This window comes from Diadema setosum, chromosome 17 (genome assembly GCF_964275005.1).
Source record: "Diadema setosum chromosome 17, eeDiaSeto1, whole genome shotgun sequence".
Taxonomy (NCBI): domain Eukaryota; kingdom Metazoa; phylum Echinodermata; class Echinoidea; order Diadematoida; family Diadematidae; genus Diadema; species Diadema setosum.
Window position 1 is genome coordinate 37,108,395 of NC_092701.1, and position 11,949 is coordinate 37,120,343.

General features: G+C 37.4%; 1 protein-coding gene across 1 annotated transcript; it reads left to right on the forward strand.

The window, feature by feature from the left end:
* The first annotated feature begins 2,112 nt into the window (after nucleotides 1–2,112).
* On the forward strand, nucleotides 2,113–8,884 carry LOC140241187 (surfeit locus protein 2-like). The gene is made up of 6 exons (XM_072320947.1): nucleotides 2,113–2,235; nucleotides 3,195–3,352; nucleotides 3,803–3,906; nucleotides 4,537–4,704; nucleotides 7,598–7,746; nucleotides 8,606–8,884. Exons 1-6 carry the CDS (start codon nucleotides 2,152–2,154, stop codon nucleotides 8,726–8,728), a joined length of 786 nt encoding a protein of 261 aa, XP_072177048.1. The 5' UTR covers nucleotides 2,113–2,151; the 3' UTR covers nucleotides 8,729–8,884.
* Nucleotides 8,885–11,949: the final 3,065 nt, after the last annotated feature.

The following is an 11,949-nucleotide window of genomic DNA, read 5'->3' on the forward strand; positions in this document are numbered from 1 at the left end:
CCCCAAAATGAAGGAATCTTTAAAAATCTTCTCTAGAATCAGAATTTATAGAGCTAAGATAATACTATGAGTGAGTACATTAATGACTGTAGTTTCAAGTTTGTTCATAGCAAATCCAGGGGTGCCCCTCTTGGGGGCAGGGGGGGGGGGGGGTTGGGAAGGTCCAAATGGGGGCCTGAATTGTACATTTTCATCTTCTTCCTGAAAACCTCATGATGGATTTTCGTCAAACTTGGCAGGTAGCATCCCTAGGGGATCAGGATCTCAATTTATCAAAATGGGCACCATGCCCCACCCAGAGGGCCCCAGGGGGCCCCCAATCCCCCCAAATTAAGGAATCTTTAAAAATTTCGGCCCTTATTGTACATTTTCATCTTCTACTTGAGAAGCCTGGTCAAATTTTAGTAGAGCTGTGAATAATTTAGATTAGTGACTGCGTGAAAGGTGAACTTGCGATACTCAGGTGAGCGCTAGACCCGCGGGTCTCTTTTTTTTTCTGTATGGGATGTAATGGCAACAAAAGTACACATGCAGGTGACTCCCATTATAACAAAGTCCTCGGGACTTGCAGTTTCTTTCATTATGATTATTGCATTTTGCTCTACAATGTTCCCAAACGTAATAAAGGAAAAAAAAAAAAAAAACAGATGCAGCATAACAAAATGGATACATAAAACATTACATATCAAATGTGAAAAAAATACCCTGTAAGTTAATTATACAGTTACAATTCAAATTTCAAACCTCAAATTTTGGCACTGAGTGGCATGTTTTCCTTTCTCTTTCGAAATTCTATATTCTGTTTCTTTATTTTTATTCTTTGCTGTAAATACCATTTATTTTTGACCAATTAATACTGATACACGGTACATATGAAATGGTCCCTAACGTTGGGCTGAATTAAAGGGACTATCATCCAGTTAAATAAAACAAGCAACTGTCATATGTATGTTTGCAGATAATATTTTCTGCAATCAAATGACTCTTCACACCTTCTTCATCGTTGGCCGACGAACAACTTCCCTTCCCCTATGTATACATGTAGTAACTACTCTTCACATACAGGCTCTTTCCTTTTGCTGTTGTAACAGACTTTCACGAGAAGCCTCCTTTTCACAGTCGCTGTCCTAGCTGTTCTTAATCTTTATGCGACTTTTCTTCACAGTACACATCATACTTATATATTTTGAATGAATGATAGAAATAGATAGGTAAACATCATATATGTATGTATATGTATATATACAGTGTATATGTGTGTGTGTGTGTGTGTGTAAGTTACTTGTGTATTTACATAAAACATATGTATAGTGCGTTGTCCATGAAACACACTATACTAGTATAGACAACATATTATTCATATCACCCTCCATCACATATCAAATTTGAAAAGATAAAGGACAATCAGAATTAAACTATACAATAAAATATATTTATGATTGGAAATGAGAATGAAATTATGAACCAATGTGCCTGCGTGCCTATGTGTATACAAGCATATGAATGTATTTAAATGACTACCCAAGAAATATGATATTACACAGACAAGATTTTACTTACATAATAACATAAAAAAAGATAGTTCGTAAGTAGAAATGAAAATCAATATGTGAATCAAACCCAAAATAGTTCACTATAAGCCTACATACTCCATTTCACCTAACAAATCACCCATCTTCATTAACATCATGAAACTGTAAGAATGTGGAGGAGAATGTATACAGTTTTGGCGGGGTAAATTGCCAAAAGGTAGGACCACAATAAAATATACATGTAGATAGAAAGATAGAAAGATAGATAGATAGGTAGATAGATAGATAGATAGATAGATAGATAGATAGATAGATAGATAGATAGATAGATAGATAGATAGATAGATAGATAGATAGATAGATAGATAGATAGATAGATAGATAGATAGATAGATAGATAGATAGATAGATAGATAGATAGATAGATAGATAGATAGATAGATAGATAGATAGATAGATAGATACAGCGCCAAGTTCACTCTCGCGCTCCGCTGTCTGGTGCTGCGCTTGCTGCGGCGGTGACGGCACGTCGACCGCGACCGTAGCGTATACCGCAAAAACACGCACGGTTGCGCAACACCACACTAGCTGGCTGCAGACACAGGCAAACGAAGTAAAAATGAACGACGGCGGTGTTCCGAAAGATGTTTTGGATTTCATTTCGCGTTTTCCATCGCTTTCAATCAAAAGTGACATTAAAAAGGTAATGTGTACTGCCCTGAAGGGTTCATGCGGTCAGAAATCACCCTCTGATTCTGCGATCATGTGCCAAACGATTACAGTGCACCACGTGGGAATAGTCCCATTCATAAGAATTTTTGTTATGCCTATATTTTGAAGTGCCCAAATGCTATCTGTTGCATGTTGTATCCGCCTTCCGCCATAGGGAATGCTCATGACATCTGCAAAAATGGTTTGTATCCCTTCCATTCTGTCCTTACTTGGCTACTCTCTACTTTTAATGTTTTGATTTGTGTAAAAAAAAAGGAAGGATATGTTGGCATTGTTCTTGCGCTGTTGGAAAAGTTAGAATATTCTTGCCACCTTCATGATGTGTTGGTCATTGATATCAGAGGGCAGCCTCCTGGAAATGCTACTTTCTCGCAAATGATTTGGCTCTTCTTTCTCATGTCTTTATCCAAAAGGGCATCTCTTGTGGACTACAGCAATCGGCAGTTGAATGAGAATTGTATCACGAAACACACACAGTCATCAATGATATGAGGACTGTTTGTTTGATGTTTGCTTGAAATTTTACATAATAATTGTCTCTCCAAGCCAAAAACGATGGAAATTAAATTTAACCCATGCCATACTGAACTCTGAAATGCCCATATACTAATTAATAGTATGCAGGCCACCAAGTTCCCGTTTGTAATAGGAACAGGTAACGGATAATGGACCACAGTCAAATGTTGGAGACACAGCATTGGCTAGAAAAGATGACCTCTGGTGATAACATTAACAAGTATTACAGACTAAATTGCTCCATTCATTCATCAGCATAGTTTTCGATGCACAGGTTCCCCCCCCCCCCCCCCTTCATTAAGATATGTCTATTCACAAGATATGGTAATAACTGTCATGCTGCAGAAATGTCATTTTTTTTTCTTTGATGCATCATAATTCATTACATTACATATTTTTGCCATCTGTCACCAGGTACACTGCAGCCTAACTGGCCATGAGATGCCATGCAGAATAGATGATGTAAGAAGGTACACTGGAGGCAAAAAATTCAGACATGCACAGGAAAGGAGTGAAGACCATTTTGAGAAGTACAAGCCACACATCATTCCCAGCAACAAGAAGGGAAGAGGGTAATGTCTTGTTTGTTTGGTTTGGTTATTTTTCTCATGTTGTGTTTGTTGTGTGCATGCTTTAAGTTTGTTTTCAGGTTCCTAAAATGCAAACTTTTGTTGAGATTGTTGTGCTTTTGAAGCTTGAGTGTACACTTGTTTAACCACGAATCTCTTGTGTTGTGAATGCATACCTGAATCTGTCAATGACTTGTCCAGTCAAAGCCTTATAAACTCAATGGCATGAATTGCATAACAAGCTGGGCATGAAAAATTGCATCGCACGGCAAGTTGCCCATCTGATTCAGAACATCTGCATACAATTTGTTTTAAAGATGCCGTTGCAATTGTCATTATGGTAGAGAGAGCTGATGCTATTCAGCCTACAGTCAGTAGTTATGTCTGTGGATATCATTATCTTCCTCAAGTAATTGTGCCATATAAACTGTTTCTCATTCTCACATTTCCCAGTCATCAGCTTTTCTGCACTCTCACCTTGCGTCACATAAACCGAACAGCGGAGCACATAGAACGCCACGTGAATGGAAGACGATACAAGAAGGCTCTTTTAAAGTGTAAGTTTATTGTACATATACAACTGCATACCTTGGTTGAGGAAAAACTGATCCTAGACATAGTATGAGTCATATTTAAATGTAAGCAATAGCAATATGAAATTCCAGTGGATTCATAGAGATATCAAAAATATGTTGTCACTTTAATACGATTTAGTAAACTTTATTAGTGTTCTATGGATATCTCAAAATAGTCTCTGAAGGTTTTATTAGGTCTCCTAGGAAACTGGCTTTGAAAATAAAATCACCAATCTACATCTTCTTCAATCCCTATTACTTTGTCCATGTTGATGTTCAATACCTCTGTTTGGATCATACTGACATCCAGTACTAATTAATGCCCAACCATAACGATTGGCACTTGTTGCAAAAAATCTGACATAACTTTTAAATAGATGAAATTCCTGACTCAAAGCCCATTTTGTCTGTTTGCTTTTGTTGTTTTGGATGCACATAGATGTGGAAAGAAAGAGGTGGTTATGTCATATTACAAAACAAACACACACATACCAATATTTGGACTGTCGGTCACAGTCATTCAATAGTTCTCAAAAGCTTCCCACAAGAGAGAGCCCCATTTTACTCATGGTAATCACGTGAAGGGAATTCCCCTATTCTTCCATTCCACAGACGAAGAGTGCCAGAGGTTAGGGATAAAGTTCAAACCTCTGACAAGAAGGAAGCAGCAGGAGGAAGACTCGGATGAGGAAGAGAAGAGAAAGTACAGCAGGACAGCCGACAGTGAGAGCAGTGAATCGGAGGCGGAGTCTGAGGACAGCCTCAGTGATCTGTACCCAAGTAGGCTATCTTGTCATTAACCTTAGAAAATGTGACTCTCACTTTCCGAAGAAGGTCATTAAATAATGACTGAAGTACATTTTGACTCTCACTTTCAACCATTTCATTGCCACATCACAAATTTACTGAATAATGAGTTAGTTATTTTCTTTATTTATAGCTATATCAGGAAAGTGATCCACTGAAAGTTAGCTTACCATTACAATCTTCATTTTATGTGTTTATGTGGCTGAAAGAATGCTTCTTTTTCTGTCCACAAAAAAAGAAAAGAAAGAAAGCCATCTGTCTGCAGAGCTTCCAGCTAATTCACTCACCGTCATAAAATTTTAGGCCTGTTTTCATATAAAATTTAGTTTGAAAATGGGTTAGTTGATGTTTTAGGTATGTTCTTTAGTCATTTTAAGAAATATACTAACTCCATGCATGGCACTCCTCACACCTGTCTATCTAGTAGATCTGTCTATATGTTTGGGTATCTACTAGGTTATCAAAAACATTTCCCACTTTTGATTCTTAATAGTTCAAAAGCTGTATATCAGATCAAACTGTCATTGATATGAGTAATAGCTGAATAGTGTACAGTTTAGTTGGAGGTGATTTGAATATGAAAACCTATTAGTTTCTTGAAATCAATGATTTATTTCAATTTTAGGTTCCAGATTTTGAGCAAATTTTAACCCTCTGTACAAAAATTGAACTTTACACAGGAACAAATGATGTGTATGTGAGTGTGTGCTTACAATGACCCTGGACAATGGACATGGCTACCACCTGTTCAGAGCTCTGTTGCAAGGCACATGAATGCTTTATTAATTATTCATCTGCATTGCCCTGAGCACTGCTAGTCTGAATTCATGACACAGGGTGAAATGCATGCACATGAAAAAAGTGAGCACATGTTTCCATGTGCTTGCATACACCGCATTTCAGAATGAATAAAGACTAGCTGTTATAGTGAAATTCCTCATTTTATGTACAGTTCGACCTCGATTATCCGGGCATGTTGGGACTAGCGCTCATCCTGATAAGCGCATTGGCCGTGTATGGGAGACAGAATGTTCATGTATGTAGTTGCCATCCAAGCTGCCGTCCTAGTGCACTGGCAGCTAGGCAGGTAGCATACCCCGCAACGGTGTAATGTAGGTCACATGCACTGGCAAGGTTTATGACGTGACAGTGCTGTGTGTTGTGTCTGCACTCCTAATTTTTCTGTTAGCTTTCTCAATGAATGATCGCGATATGCCCTCGACTGCCCCGTGATTTACTGACAAGTTTTCCATCCATGTTCTTTTGGTGAATTTATAGATCATGACTGCTTACTTTTATGATGATAATATGTGACCCGCTACAACAAAATGATCCTAAAGTCGGATGAGGTCGATTATTTGAAAATTGCATGACACAATTCCCTAATCTTTCTGCTTTAAATTGATATATAAAACATCTTATAAAAATAATCGGCTGCGGAGATATCGATGTTTAAAAGAGAGCATGTCGAGACGTCTGGGAAATCACTGTTTCGAGAAAAGCGCCCTAAAAGTTTTCCTTGCGACGCAATCACAGTCAAGGGACACGCAGGTCAGTATTCACCTCCGAACAATAGAAGGTAAGCCCTAGCAACTCCCGAAATGCTCTTTCAAACACATCGTCGGCGATCTCCTCACCGACCAATCAGTGACCAGGATGCCAGGAGAAGCGGCTGGGCATACCGCACCCCGCCAGCCCGCACCAGTCGACTTGGCAGTGTGCGAGCTTCACGCTTCGGTTAGCGGCAAGCAGCAAACTGACCAATGAGATCACTCTGGTCGTTGTTAGGGGCGGAGCCTATCTGTGGCGCTCAATCCAAATGTTCGAACCAGTTTCTGCTTCCTTGAAACGCCAAAAAAACATGGCCCAGAAAAACGCTATTTTTTGGTCTTTCCTTTCATCATTTTGCTTCAAAATTTCGACAGATGATAGAAGACATATCATACTCTAATAATATGTCAAATTCAGAAAATCATAAGTTTTGACCAATTTTGATGCTCTGACTTCAAACTCGATTTTCACGGCTTCGACGTGCGCGACTTTAGGACCATTTTGTTGTAGCGGGTGACATATGGTGTGAATTTATGTTAGTTCTGTCGGGAATATTGTAGGTAAATCATGTGAGTTTTGTAGAAATTTTAATTGAGTTTAAAGTCACTGTTTTTTCTCAATTTTTGGATGAAAAAAGAAAGCCCTTCACTACGTGAACGCGTCCTGATAATAGAGATTTCCGGATAAAAGGAGGCCGGATAATCGAGGTTGAACTGTAATAGAGCATTCCAATCCTGGCCATTGTCCAGGACCATTGTCTGGGTATCAACAACACACTCCTATACACACCAATAACTCCCTGTGCAAAGTTAAAGTTTTGTACAGAGGGTTGAAAATAGAGCAAAATCTGAAACCTTACTGAAAAATTCATGTTGAATTTAACGAAACTGAATCATGTGTTCACTTTCAAATTACCTCCAACAAAATTGTACACTGTTCAGGTATTGCTCATATCAATGTTAGTGTTATCTGATATACAGTTTTTGAACTATAAAGGATCAAAAGTGGGAAATGTTTTTGAAACACCTAGTATATATATATCTTTCTGTCTTCATCTGAATGAATGTTACACATCAGTTTGTCTAGTTACATGATTATATTCCTGTGTCTATATTAGTGCATATAGATGGTGTAATATCTATGATGTATTTGTTTAGATGAGCATCTTTCAATTTCTACGTCTGGTTATCGTTTAATGTCTTCTACCTGTCTGCTCTTCCACAAGTATTCACTTGTCAATCAATCAAGACACCTGTCTTCCGGTTTGTCTGTCTATCTAAATGTTGTCTGTCTCCTCACTATCTTTATCTCTCAGGAGAGGAGTTTGAGAGACTGGAGGAGGAGGAGATGGGAGAAGGGGACAGTGATGATTCCGACTTTGACATTGAAAACATGGAGTGTGATGTACAGGATGTGAATGGGGCCTCAGCCAGCAGTACTACCCAAGGTGGAATCAAGAGAAAGGTAAGTTGCATACAAGGTGCATGTCAGAAAAGACCACTCGTCACTAATTTTGTGTCGTGGAGGGACATCACAAGGTGTTATCCTATCTCTGCATTGCTCACCCTACACTGCGGAAATCAATACAGGGTGTAACATGTATCATACATCACCTTCTCAACAAAGAATTCTTTTGCAGATACAAATTTTAAGAAGTACTCTGGACAAGTGAAAAGTTAGTCTGAAAAAAAGAGTATCACTTTCTGAGCAAATTTATGGAAAAAATATTGAATGAAAATAAAGGACTTCATGAAATTGTGAAGTTTTGCTAATATTTACAAAACACTTCTTGAACAGTCGATTTATATACAAATAGTGAATTGATGATGTCGTCCCATCACAACTTGCCATACAGCTTGTTCATAAAGTTTTGAAATTTTCAGTTTCTTGTTTAAACACAATTATGCACCAGTTTCAAATTGTGACCTATCTGACTAATCATTATTTTGAAGTTATTTAATCAGGAATAATGTTATATTTTATACTTTCATAGCGGGAAAATTGACTTTTTGACATTTCTTAAAATTATGGGATGCTGACTTGATCAACTCACTCATATATATATATATATATATATATATATATACTATTCATATCAGCTGTTCGAGAACTGTTTCACTAAAAATTACTGAATCTTTGAAATTTCATCACTTCATTATTTTTTAAACCCGATTTCGACAAAATTTTCATTGTTATGCATGTAATACATGTATTTTATTCTTTCTTTTCAGACTAAGTTTTATGTGGACTAGAATTCCCCTTTGTGAATAAACAACCCATGAGTAGTGGTCAATGTTGTTTTCCTTCTTGGTTTTATTTGCAGAAAGGCTTCCAGAGAGGAACAATGAAGAAGGCATTGAGGATGCATCACGGATCAAGGATTCCAATCCAGAAGGCGTTTGCCAACAAGAGAAGACTTAAACAGCCAAGAAAAGAGAACAGATAACAGATCAGATGTCAATAACAAGACGGAACGCCAAACTATGAACTCACTTTACTGTGACCAGAGTCACTATTGTCAGTTTTTTCAGGATACTTATCGTTTACTAGAATCAATGTGCTCTTGCCTTAAGTCATTCCTGCTTTCCAAATTGGCAGCAGATTCAGATCAAGCAAAAGAGAATGTAATTTTCATGATTTATTTTACATTCAACATGGAAAAAAAAAAAACATGTTGACTTGTGCTTTGGGCACGTTTTTGTCGAAATTTATATGCTCCGAAAAATAAAAGATCAAGTATGATGAAGACGAAATACTACATCCACAAAGGATATATCTGCCCCCGGATTCGAAGTGGAACTACATGTACTGATTAATCCATTAGCAAGTGAAACGGCCAAAACTGCTTGTCTTGTTAAGTGGCAGATCCAGGGGCAGTGCTCGTGGTGCAAGCCCCCCTTTAATTTTTTGTTTTTATTTTTGATAAAAGAAATAAAAAGAAAAAAAAATGAAAGAGGGCATGTGCCCCCCCCCCCCCTCAATTAAAGAAACCATCTTTGTCAGACGATTGTAATGGCACCAGAAAATTGCGCTGAAGCTTTTTTTTCTCTCTTTTTTTTTTTTTTTTTTGCTTGTCGGCCGATGAACCGGGATGTGGTGCGAGAAACGGAAAAAACTGCATGGAGGAGCCTTCTTTTTTCTTTTTCTGTTTTTTGCTTGTCAGCTGATTAAACCCAGAAGTGACACCAAAAACATTTATGTGCTCCCCTGTACGGAATTCCTGGATCCGCCCCTGTTATTACTCCCTAAAATGGCTGAAACCGCCTGTCCATTTTTTTTTTTTTTTTTTTTTTTATAGTTTTATGCTTTACCATTAATTTTTTTATTTTCACGTAGAATATATGATTATGTAATTTGAGAGATGTCAAAGGTCAACAAAAGTATGTCAGAATAATTTCTCTGACACGCCAGTCTCTTGGTTCTTGAGTCTTAATAGGCTTTCAAATAAACAGAGACAAAAATAAACATGCAGTGAGCTATTTTACATCATTTAGAAAGTTGTTGAAATGAGAGCAGTAAAAAAAAAAATGCAGAAGTAATAATCTGTGTACATGACTGTATGCTATATATTGGCTATTGTTAATCATTTTTCAAGAGAAAAGTGTGCAATATATCCTGAAGTACAAATGTACTGATTAGTTTGTGTCACTATCGCATCAATTCAACTTAAAGGAAGGCAGGTTGGCAGGAGTCCTGTGCTTATAATGCCCTCAGGAGACACATTGCCAGTGACTGAGATACAGGGTATCATCTACATAGGCTTTATTCTTTGTTACTGACCAAATGGTTCTCGATTGATGCATGCATTTTATCTTCACTCTTTTACCTTCTTTCTCTCTGTTGTTGTTTTTTTGTGACTCAAATATACAACCTATTCCTTGACAATGCAGCTACAATACATGTACAGTAGATTTGGTTCAAAGTACATTTGCACTGATGTTGAAAATGTTTTGCATCATAGATGTATGATTGAGGTTAAGATAGATGTATGATTGAGGTTAAGAAAGATGTTATCTTTTAGAGATGAAATTTTTTTTTAGATGTGTGTATAACACATGGCACATCCAGATCACATGGACAATGAATACAGCTGTATGTTTACTATGAACTTCTGTCATTCTTGCAAACAAGGCAAACAAGAGTAACTGGATGGCTGTAGAGATAAAAAGTGTATTATCTTATTTTCCCCCTGTTTATTATTTTTTCGGGGGGGGGGGGGGGGGGTAGGGATGTAGAGTATGGTAAATCACCCCCAGACCACCCTTCCCCATTCTGCTCATTAGTGATAATACTGATCATGTTTAAAGAGAATGATGACTTACTCTGGAATATGTCTTGTAGGTAAAACAATAAATGTTGGTGACACAATTTTTTTATGTGAAGTTCCACAATTTCTCTTGTCGTGCTCAGTCTTTCTAGTCGCCATTTATTGAACACCATTTTTCTTCTCTGTCATGTGAAGGACAACTTTTCATTTGAGTCTGATTTTTTTATATATTTTTTTATATGCTTGTACTCGCTGCAAACACATGCACCATCAGTCCCGTACACACATTTACTCTCCGTTTTGTGTCTCTGTCAGTTTTATGTACAGTCGACTCCTGTTATGACAAAGTGCTCGGGTCCAGCAGTTTTCTTTCATTTTATCATAATCTTGTTATAACGGAACAAACAAAGATATAGAAAATGTACCTGATAATTTTGGGGCATGAATTCTTGCTTCGTGGTACCTTGTTCATTATAACGGAAGTGCACTGTATATAAATTGAAGTGTTTGTGTGTCTGTTTCTGTGTGTCTGTTTGTGTGTTTGTATTTGTATGCCTGCCTCTCACTCCCATACAAAACACACGACTTAAGATGTATGATAACAGCAGGAACATGTTTACTAGACATCAAAAATCACACCATTTCCTCCAATAACAATGTTTTATGCAATAACACTATAATATTTCACGGTGTTCACTTTTATTGCAACAACTCGATACGTCTGTGATACATGTTTTATACGTAAGTATAAGTATACTTCGCGCTACCAATGAAGAAAAATTCAACAACACAAAATTTAATAATGTTCAACTGTTTTCACACCGATGCACTATACACGTGTACAATTAAAGTACAACTTTGTGATATTTTAATATAACATTCATAATTGCATATTATGACACATATTTGTACTGTTATGACAACACTCAGTCGATGCAAATTATGTTTCCCTCCTTTTTTTTCCAAAATCGGAAATAACAGTGTATTTCTGTGACAATTTTTGTGCATGTCGATTGGAGGCTTGCCAGGTGGTGACTTCAATTTGTCTAATTTACATATTTGGGTGGGACTACTATTGTTTCATGAAGACATGCAATCGGGTGACTTTCTTATTTCATATCCAATGTTGTTGAATCTTATATCGCCCTGTAGAATCTACATTCTAAAACGAACTTTAATATGGGGTAAAATTGCATAGGAAACCAGGGGCCCGTTTCATAAAACTTGTCATCAGTGGCAACTGCCACATTTCTATGACAAATTTGCTCTCAGCCAGTCAGATGCAAGGATTTCAGTAGCTTGTCACATCTATGACAACTTGTAACTGATGACAAGTTTTATGAAACTGGCCCCAGGAGACGTTGTGTTTGTGGGTGTTGACATTTCTAAAGTAAGCTGTA

Coding starts and splice junctions, on each gene's coding strand:
- LOC140241187 (XM_072320947.1), top strand. CDS start 2,152: ATGAACGACGGCGGTGTTCCGAAAGATGTTTTGGATTTCATTTCGCGT. Junction 3,907..4,536: donor CAAGAAGGCTCTTTTAAAGT/GTAAGTTTATTG, acceptor TCCATTCCACAG/ACGAAGAGTGCCAGAGGTTA. Junction 7,747..8,605: donor AAGGTGGAATCAAGAGAAAG/GTAAGTTGCATA, acceptor TTTTATTTGCAG/AAAGGCTTCCAGAGAGGAAC.